At 43.1% G+C, this 26,865-nt stretch overlaps 2 protein-coding genes across 3 annotated transcripts in view; one reads left to right on the top strand and one right to left on the bottom strand.

Moving 5' to 3' along the window:
* Positions 1-11,362, bottom strand: part of Trappc11 (trafficking protein particle complex subunit 11) — a 39,012-nt gene extending 27,650 nt beyond the window's left edge. For both annotated transcript variants that reach the window (XM_050147269.1, XM_050147270.1), the window contains exons 1-8: positions 11,206-11,362; positions 8,259-8,484; positions 7,291-7,460; positions 5,984-6,054; positions 4,740-4,854; positions 2,766-2,865; positions 2,351-2,424; positions 965-1,061 (exon numbers count right to left, since the gene is read on the bottom strand). In XM_050147269.1, the coding sequence (XP_050003226.1) occupies positions 965-1,061; positions 2,351-2,424; positions 2,766-2,865; positions 4,740-4,854; positions 5,984-6,054; positions 7,291-7,460; positions 8,259-8,462 (831 nt within the window). In that variant the 5' untranslated portion in view covers positions 8,463-8,484; positions 11,206-11,362. The remainder of the gene's footprint in view (positions 1-964; positions 1,062-2,350; positions 2,425-2,765; positions 2,866-4,739; positions 4,855-5,983; positions 6,055-7,290; positions 7,461-8,258; positions 8,485-11,205) is intronic.
* Positions 11,363-11,526: 164 nt separating this feature from the next.
* On the top strand, positions 11,527-23,600 carry Rwdd4 (RWD domain containing 4). Its single transcript, XM_050147271.1, has 8 exons — positions 11,527-11,828; positions 13,993-14,073; positions 17,956-18,065; positions 18,145-18,295; positions 19,263-19,380; positions 21,780-21,829; positions 21,962-21,964; positions 22,555-23,600. The coding sequence occupies exons 1-8, from the start codon at positions 11,805-11,807 to the stop codon at positions 22,585-22,587; spliced, it is 570 nt and encodes a 189-aa protein (XP_050003228.1). The 5' UTR covers positions 11,527-11,804; the 3' UTR covers positions 22,588-23,600.
* The last annotated feature ends 3,265 nt before the right edge of the window (positions 23,601-26,865 follow it).

Genomic DNA, 26,865 nt, shown 5'->3' with positions numbered 1-26,865 from the left:
CCCAAGTTGCTTTTCGTTATGAAACCAAACTAAGACCTGTAGCTACCATTTCATCTTGACTGATGAAGCTGCCACATTCATAAATGTATAGCTATTAAACAATCACCCACTGTAAGGTTATTTCCAATATTTTCCTATTAGAAAATATAGTAAGTATCCATAGATTTTGAGTTACATATACTCCCATAATTGGCAAATAAATTTCCAAAAAAAGGGGGGATTGCCAGATCAGGAAATATTCACTTTTAGATTTGTGTTCACTAAAAAGTTCTCTGCCACACATCACCCACCAGTGTCAGGCATTGTTAAATGACTGGGAAAACAATAACAGCCTCGCTTGTCTGCTGGAAGCCAGGGAGGAAGAACAGGTCCCGACACAAGGATGGAAGAGGAACAGGACAGGGATGGGACAAACAGGATTATTTGTACAATATTCAATCTTAAAATGCTCAAACAATAGCTATGGTTTAACTAAAGTGAACTGAGCCAACAGTGGTAGTGTATGCTGCAGGCCCAGCTACTCAACGGGCTAAGGCAAGAAGATCACTTGAGCCCCAGAGTTCAAGACTAGCTGAGGCAACAGTGAGAGCAAGTCTCAAAATACAAAAATAAACCCACTATACTAAATAGATGTATCTATTTTATGGCTGAGTCATTACTCCAGGAAATGCTTACATAATTCCAATATGCTGCATCGTTTAAATTCAACAACCCGACTACTCCTTTCTCTTTCTCAGAAACAAACACTGAAAGACTCTCAATAATTAGTACCTAAAAACCCAAAACACAGCTATTACTATGAGGCTGCTGAGAGTCAAGGCCATTTTTGAGTAAAGAACATCAAAAAAAGGAACATAATTCATCAAATACCAACTTTCCGTATCAAGAAACTGATTTTGATTTTTGCATTTAAAGAAGGTAATATTGAAAGGTAAATCTCCTTTATTTTAAAGTAGAACTATACCTTGTAGTTTATAAATCCTGCCATCGTCTTAATTTCCAGAATATTAGTTTCATGGGCTCTCAATTCATGTACAAGGTTATAGGCAGTCCTGTAATTCCTAAGTAAACATGAGGAAGGTGGTTAATTATGATATAAATTAACGTTTAAGATACCCAAGAACAATATTAAGCACTCAGCAGCTCAATAACAGCAAATATTACACATTAAATATTATAATATATGCTATTATTGAGCTGCTGAGTGCTTAATATTGTTAATATATTATATATATCCATATATATCCCCAGTAGTATATGGAAGTATCTACTGATCACTAATCAATGACTTCAGAACAGAAAAACCCATCCCATGTACACTGTTCTTTCTATAATTAACTAGCCAGTCAATAACAAGTAGTTATTGAAAACTGAGGGTAAATTGGATGGTTATCTAAAATCACACTAAAAAATAAACACTGTTTGCTGGGCGTAGTAGCACACTCCTTTAATCTCAGCACTCAGGCAGGAGAATCTCTGTGAGTTCAAGGCCAATCTGCTCTAAGTGGGTTCCAAAACAGCCAGGGCTACAGAGATTGTCTCAAACAAAAGCACTCTCAATAAATACATACATGTGTATGTGTGTACTTTTGAGACAGCCTCACTAGATAGCCCAGGCTGGCCAGAAATTCGTTATTCAACCCAGGTTGGTCTTATCCTCTCCAGCAAATGGTTTCCTCTACAGCACTAGTTTTTATAGAAAACCTAAAACCGAAGGTGTCAACTGACACCACCCATCCCCCAATAAAAATAAACTACATTAAATCCAGCTATTATTTTGATCTACTGCTATTCTCTCCCCAATAATAAGACAAATAACTGATTCCTTTTAAATCCCTTTCCACACTGCCAATGTATATCCAAAACTCTGAGCTACCGCACAAAGAGATGGCGTTTTATTAAACCGCAGTTGGTAAAAACAAAGGAATAAAATGTTTGAGCATGTCAACACACCTGCAACTAATCTTCAAGGCTCCAGCAGGGTCTTTAAATGAAAAATGATGCAATAAACTAAACAATTAATGATAAAGCCTATTTGAGTTGAATAAATGAATATTTCATGTTTATTATACTTTGAAAATTAGTTTCAAGAATTTTACTGAATATACAAATAGAAAAATAAAAACAGAAAAATTAAGAGAATTGTGAAACTCTTTTTTTTAGATCATGAAATGTAGTTAAATTAGACCAGGAAGTTTATGACAACTTATTTCCAGCATTAAGATGGGAAAAAAAACTACTTATTAAATATCTGAATATAACATGAATACCTTAAAATCAAGGTGACCGAGATTCACAGCTGGTTATTAGCACTGAGGTAATGAGGATTTAATCTGAGACAGAAACTTACTTCAGAGCATTCTGTGTGTCCTGCTTCAGCTCACTGAAGAAGGCGATTTTGAACTGATGCCTAACAAACAAGAGCTGAAAGAGATTAAAGAATGATTATATAGAAACTGTTAATGCAAAAATGCTATTTTTATGATGCATTAAGGTACAAAGAGAATTATTCAAAATTAAATTCACAGTGATTCCAACAAGGACACAGCTGAAAAGGCTCCCGAGAGCTCTTCTCACAGGTAAAGGAGTTTGAAACTCCTTTAAGGGGAAAAGATTCCAATTTGAAAACCAACCCATTTTTAAGAGCTTAAAAAAAACCTTTTCAAATACTAAAACAACTTAAAATATCAGTACTGCAGAAATAAGAACCATCCACGAAGCAACCAGAAACGAATAATCTGCTTCTCATTCATTTTTCAAAGTACCTGGTGTGTTGTTTTATTCAAAAATTCTTTATGAGATTTCACTCTTCTGATCTCGGTGTAGTAATAGGTCTGGGCATGTTCATAAAACGCGTTTTCTAACCTGTTAAGAAACAATGAACGTACACACAAATATGTATTTGTATATACATATATAACACACGCGCGCGCACACACACAGTTATTCAAAGCCAAACTCTTTTTAAGAATGGCATTGTTGAGAACTGACATTTGTCATCAACACTGGGCTTTACTGATAATTAAGGTGAAAAATGAAGCACTGTATTTCTAAGAAAAAAGTCTAAAATCAAGACCCGCCCTAAGGCCTCTGAAAATCATTTACAGCACTGAATACAACAGATGAAATACTTGGACTTCATAAATATCAGATGATCTTTAAGAATACTTTCGTCCCTACTATAATTTTATAAAACATCTGAAAAAAGATTTCAAATTAAATTGTATTTTACTTTTTTTCAATCTTCTAGTATTTTGAGTTTAAAAGAATAAATAAGAAAACTTATGGGGAGATTAGAAACAACTGGTCTACAAGATAGAATTGGTTTTACTAAGGTCCTGCTTCCCTGAACAACTCTGAGGTTACATGAACACCACAGAAGAGAGCTGCAGGGACCAGTAAGCACTCCGCACCCTTCTGGAGAAAGGAAGGGCCTGCAAGACCAAGAGCAGGGCACAACAGAAAGGGAATTCATAGGCAATAACAGGTGACTGCAAGCTTCTCCTACTCAGAATAAAACATAACTTTAACCTATATTCAAAAGATTTTTACCACTGTGATGGCACATACTTTTAATCTCAGCCCTCAGGAGGCAGAGACAGGGGGATCTCTGTGAGTTCAAGGACAGCCTGCTCTACAGAACAAGTTCCAGGACAGCCAGGAATACATAAAGTAGCCCTATCTCTAAAAATCAAAAACAAAACAGAACAAAAGATTTTTTACCACATCTGAGGAAAATAAGTAAAATTTTAAATCAAATATTTTATTCACGTCTTTATAGACAAAATCTTACTATGTAGCCTTGGAAAACTCTAAACTCACTAGTGTACCCCAGACTGGCCTCAAATTGGCAATCTTCCTCCCTGACCCTGCCTCCTGAATGCTTGGGAAATTGCATTTTCTAGGGCAGAATCTTTTATTTTCAAAAGTATAGTTTTAGAAAATGTTAAAATATAAAAATAAAGTTTAGATTCTAATATTGAAACAAATGTTATTAATATAAACTTGTCCTTAAATTTTTACAAGAGAGAACAATAAGGGACTGATTGTGAAACACCTAACTATAGTGAGAAATATTTTTATAGGTTACTCTAAAGATGAAAAGATAACCTTCCCTAAGAAATCAGCTCTGACTACATCAAAGGTAAGCTTGCTTCAGTTTCCAAACAGGCTGTGCACTCAGAACATGTGACAACCAAGTAGAAGAGACCTGAGAACAAATGGACCTGCTTAGACTTGGGCTGGTGACATGGCTCAGCAGGTAAAGGTGCCTGCTGCCACGCCCAAGAACCTGAGTTCAACCCCAGGGACCCAGATGGTGGAAGGACAGAACTGACTCCTGTAAGTTGTCCTCTGACCTCTGCGGCATGGGCATGGCCCTCTCCCCTGAGTGAGTCATAAATAAATGTAATTCTAAAACAAAAACCTAGAGAAAGACATGGAATTAAGCCCTTCCCTGCTTTTAAGGAAACCAGGTTAAACAGTTAGAGAAATGCAATACGAGCCTCACTGCTTGTTTTGAGTCAGGGCCTGTCTACGCAGCACAGCCCCCGACAGCCTGGAACTTGCTACTGTGCCAGGCTGGCCACTAGCTCCTGTGACTCTTCAGTTAGTGGTCTGCCTAGCTGAACTTCACTGTCCATGATGTTTATATTATGAACATTTCGTTGCTGTCTGTAAATAAAAGGGTCTAAGCCACCAACTTTTCATTCCTGAGGAACAAGAAAACTTTGATTTACCTTATAATGTAGCCCACAAGGTGGTCAGTGTGGGGCAGCACAAACAGAGACTTGCCTGAGAGTTCACACACATTGCACAAAGCTGCAGCCCGCTCTGAGGCGACGACGTCTTCTCCTGTCAGCAAGCCCCAGACAGAGAGAAACGAAGCAAAGGCATTAGACTTCTGTAGTGAAATTTACCCAAGTTTGTAATCAGGAATAGAGTTGCAAGCCCCTGTCACCATGTGAGTAGGATTCCTGCTCTCCCCAAGGGCTTAGGGCTCCCAGAAGTGACTACATTCCTATTTCCTCCTGAGCAGGGCAGACAGGACAAACCACATCACATGGCTGCCTGAAAAGACAAATAAAAATGGGGGCAACTATTTAGGAAGGAAGTTTCCAAAACCTCAGAATGCTACAAGCTCCAACATGGCAACAAAAATTAGTCTAACTCAGGAAAATCTGGGAAGGTAAAGGAAGAGTCATTTAAATGAAGCATTTCTCCGGACAATATTACAAACCCTATGTTTCTTTATGTAAGAGCAAATTTTAAATAGAATCAGACAAGTAAATAACACTATTTTTAGTCAATTGATCCATGCATATGTGAGGGGTTAAGCAGAAATAAAACAGCAAGTCTGAGCATTTGAAAACTTCATTTGGGGATTGGAGAGATGGCTCAGCGGTTAAGAGCATTGCCTGCTCTTCCAGAGGTCCTGAGTTCAATTCCCAGCAACCACATGGTGGCTCACAACCATCTGTAAAGAGGTCTGGTGCCCTCTTCTGGCTTGTAGGCATATACACAGACAGAATATTGTATACATAATAAATAAATAAATAAATAAATAAATAAATAAATAAATAAATAAGTAGATAAATAAATTAAAAAACTTCATTTGTTATTATTATTTATAAAAAATATTAGTTTGCGTATTACTGACATTTTAAGTATTTATTTGTTTTGTGTGTGTATACATATGTATGTGCACATGCATGTACGCATGTTTGCACTGAGCCACAGTACACCTGTGGAGGTCAGAGAACAACTTTCAGAACTGATTCTTCCCTTCCACCACGTGGGTTCTGGGAATCAGAACTCGGGTGGTAGGCAAGTGCCTTTTCTTGCTGAGCCACCTTTCTGGCCTTTTAGAAGTTGGCATACTACCAGCCCCCAAAATGAACAAACAAAACATTTAAATATAAAAAAAAAATCTGCCTCCTGGTATTAGTAATGGGGCATAAAGCAATTGATGACCTTCCGATACCTGGAGGCAAAGGCGCTTTCTTTTGAATCAGGACGACTGCGACCTTTGTATTTCTCCCTTGCAAACTCTGTCTGCAATGGAAATATAACAACATGGTTACTAAAGCAGTTAGCTTGTTTTAGCAGATCTATGTCAGGCTTCACATAAACACACCATCCAACCGAAGACAGATTCCAACTAAAACACATCAAGATCAGAGTATTTCCTACAAAGGAAATAATGACTTCTATTTTCAGAGTATAATGTACATCAAGCTTACTATCTTACTAAAATCTGCTCTAAAAGTGAAACTAAGGGCCCGCAAGATGACCTAAATTGATTCCCTGATTCCACATAATTTTTGAAAGGAGGGACCCAACTCCCCCAGGTTGTCCTCTGACCCACACATGACTTGCCTCCCAAACAAAATAAGTGTGAAGATGATTTTAACATGAAATTTTAACATATACTTCTATATAAAAATTACAGTTAATGTACTTCTTCATAGTGACATATCAGCCATCCAGAATAATTGCCTTAGAACTACACGGTCACAAAGCATTATGGGGACCAGTGAGACGGGCAGAGCATCTATGTCAGCTACGCAAGCCTGGCAACCTGAGTTAGAGCCTGAATATATGTTCAAAAGCTGAAGGAAGGAGCCAACTCTCCAGGGCTGTCCTCTGACCCCCACATGCGTCATAGCATGCATGAACAAAAATATAAACTGTGTACACACAATAACAAATTATTAATAATTCGTAAGTGCTAGAGAGATGGCAAGTGCTTATGCGAGTCCAAGAGAGATGCTTCAGCAATTAGGAGCTCTTGAAGCTCTTCCAGAGGACCAGAGTTCAATTCCCAGCAGCCACTGTGGGGCAGCTCACTACAGCCCAGGGGGTGTGATGCCTTCTTCTGGTCTCTGCAAGCACCAGCATGCATGCACAAGGGTTAGACACACACACACACACACACACACACAATAAATATATAATAAAATATATCTTTGAGGTCTGCTAGTAAGTTGTTATCTCCCAAAGAAAGCATAGTATAAACAAAAAATTGGAATACCAGGCCAACGTGCCTTCTAAATTTCCTCACATTCCTAGTACAATATAGTTAATACTTATTAGAAACAGAATGAGGTTAACAGTCTCCAAGGTAACCACTGCAGTTTAAACAGTATTGAATTACTTTCAAGTGTTTGCAAACAGGGCTGACTGCTTGCCTGGCACACACAGGCCATGGACACAATCCCTGATGTCACAAACAAGTAAGGCAGTGAACGACAGACAGTTGTGAGTACCAGAGGCCCAGCAGCGTCGTACCTGACGATTTCCACCCTGGTCGCGCACTCAGACTGCTTTTCTTTCCACTGAGGCTCATCCCAGTCCAGTTCATAGAAGACGACCACCAGAGCCGGCACCAGGTTCAGATGCTTATTCATCCAGCCGGTCTTCAGGATCCCTTTGGGAATGTACCACTCGTACGACGTTCTCTGCCGACGGTGACAAAACTGAGTTAGGTGGTAAGAGGAGCAAGCAGCAGGAAGCGTCTCCGGAGTGCCAGGCACTTTATACACATCTGCTGCGTTCACTATGCATGCCGCCCTGTCTAAGATGAGGACGGTACAGCCATCAGAAATTAGTAACAGCTGTGAGTGTCTAGGTGTTAGAACGGACTCTCAACCGCACGAACGCTACCCCTCCATGGGAGGAAGAACGGCCAAAACCAAGGAGCCTAAAAACGCCAAGGTCTAGCTATGTGTAAAGAGGGACTCGGCCTTTCCCAGGTCTACTTCTACCCCACCCATCTCTGTTCCTGTAAAATGTTACAACAATCGGGAGTCCACTGCACTTCATCTGTTTACAGACAGACTGCCATGGTTGTTTTATGAAAAGACAAGGGATGGGGGTAGATGGAAAGGGCACTTTGTGCAAAGCCTGGGACTACCTGAGTCCAGTCCTCAGGACCCACACACTGGAAGAAGAGACTGACACTAAGAGCTGTCAGTGAACCTACACACACACACAAACACAATACACAAATAAAAAATTCTTAAAGAAAAATGTAGGCTCACAGTGAAGAAGTGTTACTAAATATATGCATATACCCCATAGTACATAAACACTGCTTTTCCTTAGACACAACAGTAACCTTTGCCCTAATACACTCAGGGGGTTCCCAAGTTTCCAACACACACACACACACACACACACACACTGAACAGGGTGGGGAGTGGGGTGGGAAAAGGACAGGGACTATGAATGAGTATGAGCAATCCTAATGCCATTACCTTAGATCTACATTTTGGATATTCATGGTCACCTGGGAGCACCTTGAAAGAAATTGGTACCCGATCAGCTCTCCGATTGGCACAGAAAGCATCCCAGACTGCTCGATGCACAGCATTATAAACTACGTCAAGGCCAGTAAGTGTAACAAAAGCCATAGGCCGACAACATAACTCCACAGGGAAGTCCCACCGTGTGGGGCTCATGCTTAAGACGTCACAGAAAAATCTGAAATACAAATGTCAGGATATTCATAGTTAATTAAAGGAACCGACAACAATATCTAACATAAACATTATAAAAAGAGAAACGGCTCTGCATGTACACAGTCACGCATACAGAAGAGAGTAAAATAAAAACCTTAATTCCTAAATTAGATTTATTAAAATTACTAATTGTGTTGCATTTTTTTCTTTTAAATTTCACAAAAGAGGTTGTAGTCAACTTTTAGACAGATTTGCTACCTTCACAGTTATCTTTGAAAATGTATAGCAACGTTTGGGCCAAACAAGCTAAGAAAGCAGAGAAGAAATGAAATTAAAATAGGTCTAGACTGGCACATGCTGCAATCCCAGCCCCCAGGAGGCCAAAAAGGAGGATAAAGCATTCAGGACAGTTGGTAGCAAAATAGTAAGACTGTCTTAAAAATGCTTTTCTTTTAATTCAAGTTATGTGCTCTATACCAACCATAATCAATAAAATTAAAAAGTTATTGACTTATATGTAACACACACATATCCAATTTCCTCTGATTTCTCTGGAATTGCAAATATCTAATTCCTCAGTGCTTAGAAGATAATTCAAACAATGTGTGTATTACCTAAGAGCTGTTTCTCAGTTTTCATAATGTAAGATGATGCAATAGGTAAAGGAAAGTCTGTAAGAGAAACACTAATAATGGGTAGAAACACATACAGAACATGGTTCTGTTGTGTCCTGTAGCTAAGTCGACACTGGATGCAGATATGCACTGACTTTAGAAAATGATTATATATCCGGGACAGTCAAGGCTATTAGACAGACAAACCCTGCCTCGAAAAACCAAAAAAAGAAACAATTGTATAAAAATATTCTTATTCCAAACAAAATTATCACCGTATTTTTAAAATGATTCCTTATTTCCAAAAGGATTTCCCATATGCTCCTTTAAAGTGATTGGCATTATCACATTATACAAAACACAATGCAGTCCCTGGGAAAACTGAAGTGCAAAACGCCACTTTTCCCAAAATTGTGGACTATTTCTAACTGAAAAGTTAATCATCTTAATTAATTAACTATCACATGCTTAAGTACTAAAGGAACAAGGGGTATCAGAAAGTGATTTGGAACACTTGCCAGAAATGATGCGTATCTACAACACAAGCTTGCAGAATTGCTCTCAAAGACTCATAGGAAGGGCTGTGCTGTGAGGACAGAGAAACACACTGCTTCCAGAGAATTCAGGACCAAGAGTGAAATAGCCCAGGAGAGCTCACAACATAATATGGCTCCGTAATACCAGACAATCTAGACAAGAGGGAGAAAAATCCAGTTCCCTTAATACTTCCAGAGGCTCCGGGAGAAATAGCTGTGGCCCTTGGATATGGCGTGGTCATAAAGGGAAGCAGAAAGGACTGACGACGTTTTTTAAATTAGTACTGCCTGAGAGGATTACAGTACGAGTCACATAAATCATGTGAAAACTCCCTGCAGTCACATCGGAAAGTAAAAGAGAAGCAGGCTCAGAAAGCAAACTCCTGTAAAACCCAGCAATCAAGGGGCAGAGGCAGAAGCAGGCAGGAAGATAGCTTCAAATTCCATAGTAGCCTGGTCTTCAGGGACCAGGGCTATGGCACCTCATACCCCTCCTCCCCTCAAAAAAAGAAAGAAAGAAAGAAAGAAAGAAAGAAAGAAAGAAAGAAAGAAAGAAAGAAAGAAAGAAAGGAAGGAAGGAAGGAAGGAAGGAAGAAAGAGAAAAATGGGGAAAAAAGGAAGAAAAAGAAAAAAGAGAAACTGTAACCCAAGAATATTCTCCAACAAACATGCCTATAACTCATCGATGAACTTTTCAAAACCTATTTGTGCACTGTCTTCAAACTCTGGTGTCGTATCTTATACTCGCAGACCACTTTAGTTCAGACTAGCCCATTTCAAGTGCTCGATAGTCACCCATGGCTACTGTCTACCACAAATAAGAGTGCCGCTCTCAATTACAGCAAATCTGTCCCAACACCATCACGGAAACTGCGCCAGCAACCCCTGCCACATTCTGCCGTACGAGCTTTGGCACTTGCAATGGCCCTGCTAACGCCGCCGTGGATCTCAAAGGGATGGGACAGGACAACTACCAGCTGAATAGATTTCAATGACACGCAGGAAAGGGGTCGTTTCCTGACTTCCGGGAAAATAAATGGAGAAACCAAGCAAACTATGGACAGGGAGGAGACAGGCAGAAGCACAAAGTAAGACCTCACTCAGCACCAGGTCACCTGGTTAGTGCAGCGGAAGTAATGTGTCAGCTAGCGTAGGAGAGAAACAAGCTAACCCAATCAAGTGGCTACTAACGAAGACGGCTATCAATGGACAGATGGATCAGGGAACAAGACGTCGGCTAGCAGCAAGGACTCAGAGACGTCCAACTGCAAAAAGCTCAAAGAACGATCGCTGGGTGCATGATCGACACTGCAGAGGAAGAGAAGCAACACAACCTGAGAAAAGACACCGTCCCCAGGGTCACAGCATTCGGCTCTGGTAGCCACAGCTGGAAGGGAGAGTAACCTCACAGGTCTAGAAACTGACTCCGTCTTCCCCTATCAGAAATAAGCTCTCTATCTAGAAATAAGCGCGTTCTTCTTTGCAGCTGAAAGAGAACTGCCAAGATTGCACCCGTGGACGCCAAGGGAAAACACAGGCCTCCCAAGCCAGCCGGGTTGGTCTGGCCAGCAAGAGTCTCCGGGCCCAACTCACCCAGGCCGCACGCCCTGGGTCCGCTGCAGCAGCGGCGAGTCGCCGCCAGCCCCGAGAGCACCGGGAGAGCCAGGCAGGGGCGTCACGGAACGCGGCCACCGAGTTCCGACAGCCCCACAGCCGGCGGCAGAAGGCGAGACTTCCTTTTCCCCGCCTCCGCTGGCACAGGAAGCACTTTCTGAGCCTGAGTGACAGTACTCGCAACCAGTCCTGGAGCAGAACGGAGCACCTAGCACGGCAGGGGCTCCATTTCCTAGAGGAGAAAGAAGTGGGGGCGGGGAAAGGAGGAGCCAATAGGAGAAGCGATCGTGAAGGGGCGGGGCCTCTCGTGACCGCCCCTCCGCGGCTGATCAGAGGTCTGGGTGCCCCCCCCAACTTAACGCGGTCGGGGTTCCCGGTCCCACCTAACGCGATCCTGGGTTCCCGGCCCGCAGCCGACTGCCAGCGGCTTGGTGCCGCCGAGGGTCGGGAGGGCGCGAGCTCGTACCCACGGCTGCGAGGAGGGTTTCCCCAGACCGAGGCGCGGAAACGGGGTGCTCCGGCCTCCCGCCGGCTCTCCGCCTGATCTTCGCGGTCGCAGACGCTGTGCGCCCTGCGCGATGGGTGCCAACGAGGACCAGGAGGTGAGAACCCAGGACTGGACACCCCAGTCCCGGCGCAGGTCCCAACGTGGGGCACCCGGGACTCCTCGCGTGTCCTTTGCGTTGAGAGCCCTCACAGCCTGGCCAGTCGGGTGCCCCACGTTGGCGGATCCACTGCCAGACGGCACCGGTCAGCAGCGAGGCCAGCGAGCATGAATGGGTCACGTGCGACCCAGCCTCCCGCTCCCCTCATTTTTTTTTTGCAACCCCGGGGATATCCCCAGATTTTCTAGCTAAGATGAGTGTCCTTGGTCCACGACCCTGGTGCACTTGGTTGACCTTAAGTCCCGCGTGTGGCTTAAGCGCTTACGTGTTATACTGTCTTAAAATCCTTTAAATTTTAAAATTTAGCTGGGCGGTGGTGGCGCACACACGCCTTTAATCCGAGTTCTCGTGGAGGCTGGCGGTGAGGCGGAGGCTGGCGGGGCTCTGTGAGTTCAAGGCCAGCCTGGTGCACGAGAGCTAGTTCCCGGACTGGCTCCAAAGCTACAGAGAAATCCAGTCTCGAAAAACCTGTGGTCTCATAGGGAGGGGGTTGAGAAAGTAAAATTTCTGGGGAGGGAAATGAATGGCCCTTATGTCTCACTTTCTGTCCAGAATGTTTAGTGAAATCGCTTGTCAATCAGTTATTAAGGGAATATAAAATCTGTTTGGGGCAGTTTTTGCTCAGAATTTTGTATAGTATGTGTTTTGATCTTTTTATTGCAAAATGTCATGTAGATATAGAGTTGGAAGGGATGCATGCTATTAATCACGTGTCATCGACCTTTCTAACTCTATAATGTGTTCAGGTGAGGAAGCGTGTCTGCCGTTGTAGAGTGTCCCAGAGTGAATGAACGTGATGCATTAAGGATTGATTGGAAGACGAATGTAGTAATTTACTGTTTTGGGTGTGTTGCTTAAAAGTTAGCATTCTGACGGCGTGGGTGTTAATAAAAGCTCTTTCTCTGTAAAGAACCCCCAAATCCAACAAACTAATTGGTGTCTGAATAACCCGCTAAACACTCCTGCCAGTTCTGGGACTCCAAAGCATTAATGAGTTCAGGGGCGAGGATAGAGAGAAAGGGAAGAGGAACGACTAGTAAGTGGATACAAACTTAAAAAGAGACGAGCAAGGTCTGGTGTCTTGCCACACAGTAGCACGGCTAGTTTAAAAGTGTCCTCTGCATTCTGTCAGCAGTGGTGGTGCACGCCTTTAATCCCAGCACTGGGGACAGAGGCAGGCCGATCTCTGAGAGTTCTGCCTGGTCTTCCAAGTGAGTTCCGGGACAGCCAGGATTGTTACACATAGAAACCCTGTCTCAAAAAAACGAGAGAGAGGGAGAGAGAGGAAGAGAGAGAGAGAGAGAGAGAGAGAGAGAGAGAGAGAGAGAGAAGCAACTTCTGCATTTCTCAAATAAATGATTGAAAATTTGAGGTGATAGATAGGTACACTTTTTTTTTTTTTTTGATTTTTGAGACAGGGTTTCTCTGTAGTTTTTGGTTCCTCTCCTGGAACTAGCTCTTGTAGACCAGGCTGGCCTCGAACTCCCAGAGATTGTTGTTGTTGGGATAGGGTTTCCCTATGTAGCCCTGGCTGTCCTGGAACTCACTCTGTAGTCAGGATATCCTTGAACTCAGAGATCTGCCTGCCTCTGCCTCCCGAGTGCTGGGATTCATGGCTTGTTCCACCACCACACAGCAACCGATGTCCTTTTAAAAATGGGAAATTGTTGTGCCTCCTACTTCTCCTTTCCACGATTAGTGCATTTTCTATACCTCAGGTGAGTTGTTCAGGAGAGGGACACAAAATATTCTCAAACTGCTTTAATCCACATCTTTCCTCCACAATAGGGAGAAGGAAGTATGGTAGTCAGCTCTTCACAGGTGGATGTGAGAATTAAGTGAGCTGATACAATGTAAAAACCCTTAGCAGTTCCCAACAGATAGTCTTAAAGTATGTGCTGTTGGTATAGTTGTCCTGTGTTGGTACCTGCTGCTAGTATAATTGTTCTGTGTTGGTATATACACATATGTCATAAGCGGCTAGGACCAATAAGTTAAGCCATAAGTTTTACAAAGTTGAGTGGTTTCGAATAGCAAGCTAAAGACATCTCTTTCTAATCCAGATACACCACTAAACAATATCCTTTTTTTTTTTTTTCAGATGGAACTAGAAGCTTTACGTTCTATTTATGAAGGAGATGAAAGCTTCCGGGAATTAAGTCCGGTTTCGTTTCAGTACAGGGTAAGACACAGCATGTACAGTGCATGTATTTCTCTGCTAGGGAAGGGGATGTGGAGGCTGCAGAGTCTGGCTCCATCTTCTAACTTAGTGAGTTAACTTTATTATATTCCTGTGTTTTCTGAAATTTCTATTTTTCTAGAAATGTTTTGTGTGTGTTTCTGGGGGCCCAGAAGATGGCATCCAGTCCCCTAGAGCTGGAGTTACAGAGGGTTGTAAGCCATGAATGGTGTAAACCAAACTGGGCTCTTGGAAAAACAGCCAGTAATTTGACAACTGAGCCATCTCTCCAGCCCTCCTGACACAGTTAAATGAAACTTATCTCTATGACATTGTTATTGGTAACATTTGAAAACTTAATACAGAACCTTTTTAACATAGATATTATTTTATTATGTGTCTGGGTGTTTGACAGCAAGCATGTCAGTGTATCACGTACTTGTCAGGTACTCACAGAGCCCAGAAGGGGGCACTGGATCCCCTTGAACTCTATAGATTCATAGACAGTTGTGAGTTGACATGTGGGTGCTGCGGGATGAACCCAGGTATTCTGGAAGGGCAACCACTGAGCCATCTTTCCAACCTAATTTAGAACCTTAAAAAATGTTTTAATTGATTATAAAACATTAGAGGTAAAAGAAATCTTAAGTACTATATGGTGCCTCTCTCTTAAAGATGGCTTCCCTGAGTTCTAGCTTCCTGGACTCTGTCACAGCTGACGGTGCTCTAGAACCCTCAAATTTGCTTGACCTGTAGACTCTAACGGGAAATGGGTTTTTGTTCGTTTGCTTAGGGCAGAGTGTCACCACGTAGCCCACGTCTAGCCTTGAATTCTTGCTTCTTTTATCTCAGACTCCCAAGTGTGACTAGGGAACACATGCTCTAAGCACTGATTCTCAGCCTTCCTCCTATGCCGTGAACCTTGAATATAGTTTCTCATGTCGTGGTGACTCCCAGCCAGAAAAGTATTTTCACTACTGCTTCATCACTGTCCTTTTGCTACGGTTATGAATCATAATGTCAACATCTTTGTTTTCTGATGGTCTTAGGTGACCCCTGTGCAAAGGTCATCTGACCCAAAATGGGGGGGGAGAGCCACAGGCTGAGAACCACTGCTCTATGACAGTCCCCGGTTCTTCAGGCCCACCATCTTTGTACTGCCTCCATCTGGGTGACAACTATAGTTGTTACTTTACTGGTTGCCATGACAAAATTCCTGACAGAGCAACTTGAGGGCCAGGCCAGAGAGATAGGAACACTACCTCATAGGCTCCACGGCCTGAGCTAGAACCAGTCCGGGAAGTTGTCCTCTGTTACTGGGGAACACGTGTGCCCCACACAAATCCCACAGTAGGAACAAATAAATACATCTTTTTAAAACGTTAAAAACTTAAGGAAAGAAGAGTTTCCCTGGGCTCAGAGTTTGGACGTGCAGCCCACTAGTGGAAGCCATGACAGAAGGAGGGTCCCGTGGGAGGCTGCTCCTTATACAGTGCCCAAAGTCGGGAGACAGAGAACGTTGCTTCTGCCCACTTCTCTGTCTCTCCTGACTCCAGCCCATAGAATGGTATCCACATCAGGGTGAGCCTTCCCACCTCACTTAGCCCAATCCAGAAAATCCCTCACAGATATGCCCTGAGGATGTTTCTGTGGTGACTCTAAATCCCATCAAGTTGTCACTATCAACATCACAACCACTAGGGAACTCTTAAGGGCCAAAGTTCATGATGGAATTAAGACCTGGTCCTTCTGGTTAAATCCGGCTAGCTGCCTTCTGAGATTTCCCCAGCCACTGCCGCCTTTTCTTTACCAGGGACATTGAGAATTCCCATATGGTTTCCTAATTGTCTCCAGTAACAGCGTCAGTTATCTACTGAGCACAGTGTGCAGAATGGTCCAGGATATGCGTGTGCACTCTGCAATAGAACAAAACACAGAACTGGATAGCGCATGTCCACAGTCAAAGGAGGAGAGTCAGGGATCCTCCCGTCTGACCTTCTATTCTCCAATAGAACAGTTTAGTAGGCTCCTAAATGACTCCCCCACCCCCACCCCGCTTCTACTTCTGCCTTTTCAGCTTCCCTCTTACATGGAACCACAAGTTCAGAGCATTTAACACTCTGAAGCATTTAAGTAGCCCGGCAATAGCCTGTTTAAAGAGGCTTCTTCCTGGGCTTCTCTTGCCCGTAGAGTGATGGCTCTATTCTTAGTTCCATAACCCAAGTCCACTTTGAAAAAGATTTATTTTTATTTTGTGTATATGAGTATTTTGCTTGGATGTAGTGTGTGTGTGTTTGTGTGTGTGTGTGTGTGTGTGTGTGTGTGTATTCAGGGAGAGGCACATGTATGCCACAATGCATGTGAGTTGGTCGTCCTCTTCCACTATGTGGGTTCCAGGGATCAAACTCAGGTCATCTGACTTGACAGCAGGTGCCTTTCTTTACCCCTCTGAGCTGTCTCGCAGGCCCCTTGAGTGAGAAGCTTGATTCAGGCCAGCATTATTAACAGACGTTAAAATCTCCAGGCAAAGGTTGCTAAGAAACAGGGTAGTGACGTATTTGTGTGTTATTACTGCATGGATTTTCTTTATTACCCTCTCCGCTGAAGAAATTAGCCCCAGTGGCGAATCCTGATAGGATGCCCACGAGCTCCCACACCTCCTCTCCGCACAAAATGCCCCATCTGAACCTGAACAGAGGAAGTAGTTGTCTATATTTGGGGATGTTAGTCAGAAAAACCAGCCTAAGCTCTTAATGTCATAACAGACTTTCAAAAGCCAGGGAAAAGGTTCCATTAAGGTAGACAACCAATCAGAGTAAACCTTCAGAGAATTTCAGCTTTCTGGGCTGGAAGTACATTTGTTAAAGGACACTTTGGGTATAGTTGGGGAATGTAATATAAATTATATATTAGATGAGGTTTTTTATATCAATGTTGAGTTGTTGGACGTGGGATGATTGTCTTGGGGCTATAAAAGATATCCTAAGGTTTTTTTTTTTTTCACTCTTAATAACTAAAGATGTTTCATTACTTCTAAATGCTTCAACAAAAACCAGAGTGGGGAAAACCATGTTAAAGGAGTAAGTGCTGCCCTCTGTGCTAACGGGAAAGACAGGGAAATGACCGCGTGTGTAGTAAATGCGTATCAGTGAGTATGCATCATGCCTGTTTAGCTTTTCCTTAAGAGTTAAAACTGTTTTAAATTAAAAACTTGACCCGGAACTTTTAACAGGAGTTTCTTACCAAGAATTCTCTTGGCCTAAGGCATCCTCCCCCGAGTCCATTGCTTTGCTTGTCTCAGCCTTCCACTGTGTTTTCTGGTCTCCTGTCCCTTGAACAGCTTGTACGGGCCTGTTTTTTGTGCCTGCTGCTGTTTAGCAGCTGGAAAGCTGAAAGACAATCTGTTACAAGTTTGTGGGTAATTACTTTTGTCCATTGGCTGCTTAGGTTTTGTTTTGTTTCTGATACATGGTTTCTTCTGTGTATGTCTTCTGGAGACCCAGCTGGCTTCAAGCTCAGGAGAGTCACCTGCCTCCGCCTCCCAGTGCTACCACCCCCAGCTCTGTTGTCATCGCGTTCCTTATTGTTGTTGTCTTAACTGCAGCCTCAGAAACAAAACATGTAAAGTGTATCCTTGGCGTTGTCCAGCTGGCCGCTGACTGAGAAATGGGCCCTCTGCAGCAATGGAACTCCCTGAAGCCCCAGAGGACTAAAGTTGAAACTCTATCTAGTCCCCTCACCTTGGCCAGTCCTCCCCAGAACCTCTGAACTTCTCAGCGTATGTGCTTCTGAGTCTGAACGCGAATGTTGGAAAGAATCATTTTGCAGGTCGTAATTTAGGTCTTTGGGTCACTTTCCACAAGCCTAAGATTCCCTTTTCTTCAGATAGGTGAAGATGGTGATCCCAAAGCCTTCCTAATAGAGATTTCCTGGACAGAGACCTATCCCCAGACGCCTCCGGTTATATCTATGAACGCCTTTTTTAACAACACCATGTGAGTAGTTTAGTTTTCATTGCTTGGTCCTTGCCTTCTGTTTGACTCACTTTGACAGTCTGATATCTCTGCCTTGTAGCTCCTCGGCTGTGAAGCAGAGCATCTTAGCCAAGCTACAGGAAGCGGTAGAAGTGAACCTTGGCACCGCCATGACCTACACGTTGTTCGAGTATGCAAAGGACAATAAAGAGCAGTTCATGGAGAACCACCATCCCGGGAATTCTACGCCAGTGAGTGTGTGGTTGGTTCTGCCAGCTGGTTTTGGTCTGGGCGTGTTAATTAACTCTTGCTGTGTGTGTGTGTGTGTGTGTTTTTTTTAAGACTTTGTGTTAGATTTAAACAGAGAATTACATTTGATTTAAGTAAGAACAATGAATCTTAGATTTCTTCTATTTTGTGGAGAAAACGGAATTATGTTCTGTCCATTTTACCCTTCAGCAAAGATTAAAATACTTCTAACCATTAAAATTGAATGTGTCCTGAGGAGGCAGAGGCCAGGTCTGTGATTTCAAGGCCAACCTGGGCTGTAAGTAAGATACTGTCTTAAAAGAGGAAGAAAGAAAAACGTCACATCTTAGTTCCATTTGAGGCCAACACGTGTTCAAATTTTCCCTGCCCATCTTTTTTAACCCTGTGACTTTGGCCAACTTTCTTAACCTCTGTGCTCAGAATCTCATTTGTCAAATGGAGTTATAATAGCGTCTACTTTATATTATTGTGGTAAGGCCCAAATAAATGGTATAATGCAGTCACAGCAATACTCATCATGTGCTAAGTATTTTAGATTTTAGCTATCATAGCTGCTAACTATGCAAGTCCAAATAATTTAAAGATTTTCTTCAGGAAACCAAAAGAGCTGGGTGGAATGTATGAGTTTTCTAAAGATGTACCAATAATGACAGCAAGTTCGGTAATTTAGACAATTTTGTGGGAACCTCGAATCTTCAACATAACATGGGTGATCAGACTTCCTTCTCGGGGTCCCAGTTGAACTGCCACCCCACTGTTGTGTCCTTGAAAATGAGCAAGGCCAGTGAGGTATAAGGACACCTGACTGAATAAGTGAATAACAGCAGTAACACCTTTGGTTTTTGTCAATTTAGAAACCCACCGCCGCCCCCTTCGAGAAGAAGCTATGTTGAGTCTGATCCAGTAAGTTTTAAGGTGCAAGTCTAAGATCTGTTTCTGTTCTTATAGACATCCATAGCCAATATCATCTCGGTTGAAACTCCCAGCACAGCCCCATCAAGTAAGAAAAAAGACAAGAAAGAACAACTTTCCAAAGCTCAGAAACGCAAGCTGGCAGATAAGACAGGTATGCATTGTTCTTTGTCTTTCTTAACATGGGACATGGGTGAACTTCACTGTGGTGGGGGTGCTTGTTATGTTTAGGGTTACAGGATTAATTCCTTAGTCTATCCTTGGAACATTTGAATCAGAGACCTGTTAGTCACAGTAAAAAATACTGCTATTTATTGCTGCTCCATCGTGACATCATCATTTGGAAAAAGACAATGAGTCACAGAGAAGTTATAAACATTCCCACTGAGGAACATTGGAAAAATGGACAAAACATGTGGCCCACTTGAACGCTGTAACATTGTGTGGGATTTTATTTACCTGTGTGACAGGTTTGGATGTTTAAGGGCTGTGTAAAATAAAAAGTTTTCACTTGCAGTCTGGTGCATCAGTACCATCTGAGCACAGGCAGTTAATGTTTTTTGCCTGTTGTTAACTTCATTCTACAATGAGATTTCAGAAAAGAATTCCCACGTGTCTGATAGCAGACTCCTTGGAAAAGGAATATCAACTCCAGCTCAATCAACAGTCATTTTTGCTCCTTTTTCTCTAACTTGGAAATTTGCAGATAGACATCAGTTTGAATTTTCCCGATCAAGGAAAAGGAAAATGTTGGTGTACACACACTTTTACATAAAGATGTGCGTGGGCTCATGTGCACCGTGTCTGTGAAGTGCTCGTGGAGGCCCCAAACAGGTGTTGGAGCCCCTCGACCTGAAATTGCAGGCAGCTGCTGATGTGGATGCTGGGAATCTGTCTTTCATCCCGGAAGGGCAGCAAGTGCTCTGGCCCCCGCCCTTTCTTTTGTGAAGGGATACTAGGGTTATTTTATTTAATGTCTGTGGATGGTAGAATAAAAGGAAACCAACACTGTGTTGGTCTTCATAAACAACAGTTTGAAACTGCAACTTTGTGGTCTAAAAGTCTCCGCATTGTTCACCTCAGATCAGGCAGCAGTAATGCATAAATACCTGAAGTAAAAATATTAGCTATTGCGGTCTATTCTCTAGAATTCTGGTTATTGTCTTTCTGGAGTATTTTAGCATAACTTTAATGCTAACTTTAATGGGATAGCCTGGGCATCTGCACTGTACCCTCAGAATCTGTGACATAAGATTCTTGCTGATCTGAAAGAGAACAGAACCGTGAGCATCAGGGACTGGGCTCCTATAATTGCCTCTCTCTGAGAGAACCATTGGTTTCTGACTGCTTTGCTGGACAGTCAATACAGGTGAATACCCTTTGTCCACGTGCTTGGGACCAGAAGTGTTCAGAGCTCACGGCCTTCCAGATTCAGGAATGTTGTCATAGTTCCTGATTGAACAGCCATAATTCAAGATCTAAAATGTTCCAAAATCTAAAACAGTTTCCGATTTTGGAGCATTTTTTCAGATCTGTATAGAACTTGTTTCAAATATCAATTTTTTAAGGCTCCATAAAATGAGCTTAGCCACCTACATGAAGAATAAGAAAGCTAAGCCATTTGAAATAGAAGAATTTTTGTTATTATATTTTAAATGTTATTTACTTTGTGCACATATGTGTCATGTGTGGGCACATGTGTACCATGGCATGTATGTAAAATTGTCCTCAGATCAGAGGACAATTTTAGGGGCCCAGGGATGAACTCAGGGGTCAGGTTTGGCAGCGTGTACCTTCACCTGCTGGGCCATCGTTTTGGCCCTAATATTGAAGAATTTTTAAGTAAATCGTTTACTTGTTAACTTGTTCTTTAAATTTGAATATTAAAAGGATGAAAGCATTTTGTAAACTATGCATTTTCATATGAGTCCTTATAAGCTTTGATCCAAACATTCTCAATACAGCGGTGGTTCTCAACCTTCCTAATGCTGTTGTTATCTTTTAATTCAGTTCCTCATGTTGTGGTGACCCCCAACCATAAAGTTATTTATTGTTGCTGCTTCATGACTGTAATTTTGCTACTGTTATGAAGCATAATGTAAATATCTAAAATATCTGGTAAGTGACCCCTGTGGAGGTATGACCCACAGGTTGAGAACACCGCAATAGGGTGAAGCTCCCTTTGAAAAACGTTTTACCAGCGCGTGGTCAAGCTGTCCATAAGTTAACTTTCACTCCCCTTGAGTCCTGAAGCCAAACATTTATCAGTGTCATCTTGCTTGTCTGGAGCCAAGTGCCCTGATATGAATCCTGAAACAGAGCTAGTCCCGCGTCCTACCCACAAAAACACTGGCCTTGTAGGAGGTAAAACTCTCCACCTGCGTCGGAGCAGTGTGGCATCGCACCCCTCACTTTTCCTTGGTAACAGGTTTGTCTTGCACACTTTCATCTACTTGTTGTGTGCAGTAGTATAAAGAACACTATTTGCTAGGATGTCGATTCATTTACAACCAGCGGTCGGTCTTACTAAGGTTACTGATTTTTGTCCTCTAGATCACAAAGGGGAGCTCCCTCGAGGCTGGAACTGGGTTGATGTCGTGAAGGTACAGCTTACTTACTTTCAAGTCTTCAAAGTTGTTACAGTTATTGCCATCAAATAATGAGATGTCTGTTTTCCATTTCCTTCCTGCCTCCTTTGGGATCTCACGGATATCTGTTTACATTTTTGGACTCAGCATGTAAGTATTCTTGAAGCCTTCGCGTTCTCTGCTTCCTCGGTCTTAGAGCATTAAAGCTAAGTAGGAAGCGTAGCTCCTGTCTCTGCTGCCATGTCCCCCAGGGTCAGCCCCACTGTAGAATAGATGTGTGCGAATCTAGACATCTCCTGTCGAGCTAGATCCTAAAGAGAGCTGCAGAAATGGAGAGCTGGCACTGTGCCAAGTCTTCTTTCAGAAAACGTAGTTCTTATTGAGGGATGGAGAGATGGTTCTGTCCGTAAATTGCCTGTTGTGCACGCATGAGGACCTGAGTTCAGATCTCCAGCGTCCTCATAAAAAGCCGGGTTCTTTGGCATGCATTTGGGGAATCAGGACTCATCGCCCAGCAAGCCTAGCTAAACTAAGGAACTCCTAAGTTTTTAAACCTCTTGGAAGTAATACAGCCTAGAGGTAGAAAGTACTTGTCTGAATGGTTACAGTTTAAACTCCCATGACTTGAACTTGATTTCCGAGTGTTTATTTATTTACTTTTTGATTCTGATGGAAATAATACCTCAGCTACTATCATCACTTCCGCTTAATACGTAGATCTTTTTTTTTCTTTTTAAAAGTTAAGCAAAACTGGCTCTAAAGACGATGAGTAGCCCCTGCAGAAGAAGCAAGAGCATCTCTGCAAGGCAGCCCGGATCAACATGGCTCCTTACCTTTTCTGGCACCGAGTGGCTTTTTACAAGACATAGCTCTTTTGTATGTGTCTTTAAAAATAGAAGTGGAAAGTCCACGACGAGATCTGGCTGTAGTAAATTATTTTCACAAGCTCGCCTTCGTGAAAGGTGAAAGTGTAGCCGTTGAGAGCATCGTCGGCAGTGGATGGCCCTGAGGGGTGAGTCAGTGGTGCCCGGGATAGCATCGCTGGTATTCCATGGCATGACCATAGCAACAGGCGTCTCCCCGTAAGTCGCCATCTCCTTCTGCTTGGATAACCAAGAGAAAGCTGCTACAGAGCAATCTCAGCACTGGTGCTGAGGGTTCTGATTCTTTCTGTAGTTCCTCATTCGTCAGCAGTCACTTGCTTCCCCTTAATAAACTGATATCTAGTTCTACTTTTCTCTTAGCTTGGGTGAAGGTGTTTGACCATGAGATCTTCCAATTCTATGAATAATAGAAAGAATATAAGAAGAAAACGGAGAGCCTGGGAAGGAGCTCAGTCAGTAAAGGGCTCGCCGTGCAAGCACGAGGACCCGCGCTCAGGTCCCCAGCAGCCACGGAGAAAGCCGGGCATGCGCCTGAAACCCAGTGCTGGGCGGGCAGGGACGGGAGGATCCCTGGTGCTTGCTGGCCAGCCAGTCTGGCGGAATCCCTGAACTCCCGGTTCAGTGAAAGACGCTATCTCAAATAAATAGTAGAAAGCAATACAGGAAGAAGACACATAACAGATCTCGGGCCTCAACAGGCAACACACACAAATATATAGATATACAACAAACAAAACAAAAACAACAGGTTTGCCAAATACTTCAGAAGGCATTTGGATAAGTGCTAGCTCTTGTTTCAAATACTTCTCTTTGCTGCAAATGCCAGGATGAGTAGAAGATGCCTTAATATTTAATTTTTGTATTGTTGGAGACGGTGGTTTTAATAAATTCCTATTATCTGCTATTGTGATGTTTTGTTGGTAACTAAAGTCTTTCAGTGGATTCAGCATAAAACACATTTCCAGTCCTGGGCGTACTGCTTGGTTGTTGTGGGGGAAGGGGGGGTCTGCTTTTCAGTGGGTTTTTTAAACCACTGCTATTCAGTGGGTTTGTTTTTATAGTGTCTTTTCAAATATCCAGATGTGTTCCCCAGCCTCTGTGTCTTTTTAATAATTGACACACAAGTCTTTCACATGCTGAACTGTTGTTGGACATGCTTGGTTCTTAAACTCATTAGGAAAGGAAACCTACGGTAGTTTCGCCTGGAGACTGTGTGTGTGTGTGTGTGTGTGTGTGTGTGTGTGTGTGTTTGTGTGGTGTGGTGACTGTGTGTGCTTCAACGTTGTCAGAATGCCAAGTTGTACCGTGTAGTGTAGCCGACAGTTAACTTTTAAAGAACTTGGCGCAGCATGAGAACAGCCTAAGAGGTGTCCATGGATTTCCCAGAGTTACCCTTGGCTTCAGGTAAACCGTGTGAGCTCTAAAGTAAGTGTTCCTACACTGAAAGCGTCTGCTCGCTCTTGAAAGAGCTGACTCCCGTGTGGCTTCATGGGTTAACATTGACAATGAAGACACTCAGACTATGACATCTTTTATTTCCAAGGTTCTGTTTGTGTAGTTTTTACTGTCATCTTGATTTCTTTTTTTTTTTTTTTTTTAGAAACATCTTGTAATGTAAAAAAAGTGTTTAGTTCTGTTTTAAAGCTATTACACTGGTCAAAGTTATTGTGGGTCTTAGATCACAAAGAATAATCTAGTTAAATGCCAATGAACTATTTTTACTCTTTTTCTATGAATTGTACAAATCTCTGGGGCAGCTGGTGGCAGCGGTGCCTCCCGTTACCTGTGTGGACACTTGAACTCTTCCGTCAATGCTGCCGTTACCGGATATGCCCCCGGTATATTTTCTCAGAGTCTATTTCCTTAAGACTGTATGAATGACATGCCTGAGAAGCAATAAAGTCGGAATCATAGTGATTGTTTTCTATTTGTTTTGCTTCAAATCACTTGAGAAAGAATCGCTAACTTTATAAATCTGCATTATAATGTTACGCTGCGAGATGTGTGCTCCTGCTGGGGGCCATGCGGGTGTCATCTTCAAAGAGGAGAAATCCCGAAAGAGCTCAGGAGAAGGGAAGGAATTCCCGAAGATTCCTAGACGGGGATTACTATCTGGAAGTTAAAAACAGCTTGCACCTCCACAACTTCCCGGCCTCAGAAGAAAAGAGGCCAAGGCCAGGGTCAGTTACACTTATCCCAGACCTGTCTGTGTGTGTTTAGCAGCTGAGATCTTTTCTCCAGCAAGGCCCCGAGGAAGAGCTCCCATCTTGAATTTACATGGTCTCTCCAAAAGTACCGCCTGTCCTCTGGTGATTGTCCCCACTTGAGGATGAAATGACCCCACAGGCTCATGTGTTGGAACACTTGTTCCCCAGCTGGTGGCGCTGTTCTGTAAGGTTGTAGACCTTTTTGGGTGGGTGGCTTATTCTTTTTTTATTGCTTTAAAAATAATACCATTCAAAATTTCTACTTCCTCTTCTCCTCCCATTTCCCTCCCGCTCCCCCACTCACCCAAACTCTGCTAATGACTAGATATAAGCCCAAGCCTCGGTTTTGCTTCTAAAGACAAGTACACCAGGATTTGGTGTGTGCTTCCCCAGGACTGAGGGATAATCAAAATAACAAACTTAAGCTGGGTTTGGAGGCTCTTGCCTTGGAGCACTAGAATCTGAGAGCCTGAGGCCAATCTGGGCTACGGAGAGCCTTTCTGAAAAGAGAAGCTAAAAACTCCTGCCATCAGCGGAGATTATTTTGTTCCAGAAAGTAAGAACAAGAATGATAGCCCAGGAAAACTACATTCCAGGATTCAATGTTTCCCATTAAGCCACAAAATCCAGAGTGTTTCAAACTGCAGTTTATGATACATTCATGAGGAAAGAATGGAGGGGCTTTGCTAGCATTATTTATTTATTTACTGGGTTTTGTTCGTTTTTTGTTGTTGTTGTTGTTGTTGTTTTGGTTTTATGAGACAGGGTTTCTCTAGTTTTGGAGCCTGGAAATAGCTCTTGTAGACCAGGCTGGCCTCGAACTCACAGAGATCTGCCTCCCGAGTGCTGGGATTAAAGGCATCTGCCACTACCACCTGGCTCTCTGTTTTTCCTTTTTAAACATTTGTTTAAGATGACGAGGGAGGTTGCTACAGTACTTGTGGAGGTCTGGACAATTGTGGCAGTCGGGTCTCTCCTTCCAACTGTAGGTCCCAGGGATCTAACTCAATCCTCAGGGCTTGGTGGCAAGTGGCCTCACCTGCTGACCGCTCTCATTTAGGGAAATGGGCCCCTGGGATCCAGTCTGGGGCAGTCACTGCACAGACCCCCAAGGCTGCATCTCATGCTGAATCTGGAGAGCAGAGGGCTCAATGCACAGGGCTTTGGAGGTGTTTCCTGGTAGGCCTGGCCTTCTGCGGTTGGGGTTGGAGCATGGGACTGCATGGACTCACCCAGCACTTTTCCTCCATCGAGGAGCTGCTAGGGTGTTTTTTTTTTTTTTTTAAGGAATGGAAGACTTGGACTGGGCAGGAAAATGCCATCATGCCCTCTACCTTTTATGGGGGTGTTTTCTTCCTTGTGAAAGCCTGTTTGCATTTCTGTGCTGGGCAGGAGTTGGGTGGGGGAAGTGGGGGGGGTGGCTGAGTCAAGATGTCAAAGTTATTAGGGAAGCAGAGGTATAAAGAACCTGAAAGCCACTGACCGTGAAGGCACAAAGACTTGATTTTTAAAATCATAACGAGGACAGTCCTTGTGTGATGATTTTTACTGATGTGAGGAACCCAAGGGAACCTCTGGGCGAAGGCAGATAAATACTTTGTTCTCGTCTCTAACTGGTGAGAACCAAAAATCAGAAAATGGGCTTCGTTTTCCCACCATTTCCACTTGCTGAGTTTCCTGTGTGAATCTAGTTTCTAAGATAAGTTGTTCTAATGGGCCAAAGGTGTGGATGAGACAGACAGGAACCGGCCCCACACTGCCTGCTTTTCCTCCTTGAGGTCCAGGTCTCTGGGATTCAGGAAGTGATCCTGCAGGCTTTCCTGCAGCAATTGCTGCATCTGTCACCTCCCGACCAGGGTTGAGCTTACTGAGGCTCTGTCCTTGACTTTTAAAGAGCACTCTCTGGGCTCTCCTTTCTCCACCTGTGAACTTTAGCGCCAAGGAATCTTAGGCACTCTTT

Source organism: Alexandromys fortis, unplaced genomic scaffold (assembly GCF_014885135.2).
Source record: "Alexandromys fortis isolate MF-2015 unplaced genomic scaffold, M_Fortis_MF-2015_v1.1 scaffold_32, whole genome shotgun sequence".
NCBI lineage: Eukaryota > Metazoa > Chordata > Mammalia > Rodentia > Cricetidae > Alexandromys > Alexandromys fortis.
The sequence above is the reverse complement of the archived record's forward strand: the minus strand, read 5'-3'. Positions and strand labels throughout refer to the sequence as shown.

What these genes read in the sequence shown, in the direction of transcription:
- Rwdd4 (XM_050147271.1), top strand. Translation starts at nt 11,805, where the DNA reads ATGGGTGCCAACGAGGACCAGGAG. An exon ending in CGGTTTCGTTTCAGTACAGG is followed by an intron (nt 14,074 to 17,955) that starts GTAAGACACAGC and finishes CCTTTTCTTCAG; the next exon opens with ATAGGTGAAGATGGTGATCC. An exon ending in ATCCCGGGAATTCTACGCCA is followed by an intron (nt 18,296 to 19,262) that starts GTGAGTGTGTGG and finishes CTGTTCTTATAG; the next exon opens with ACATCCATAGCCAATATCAT.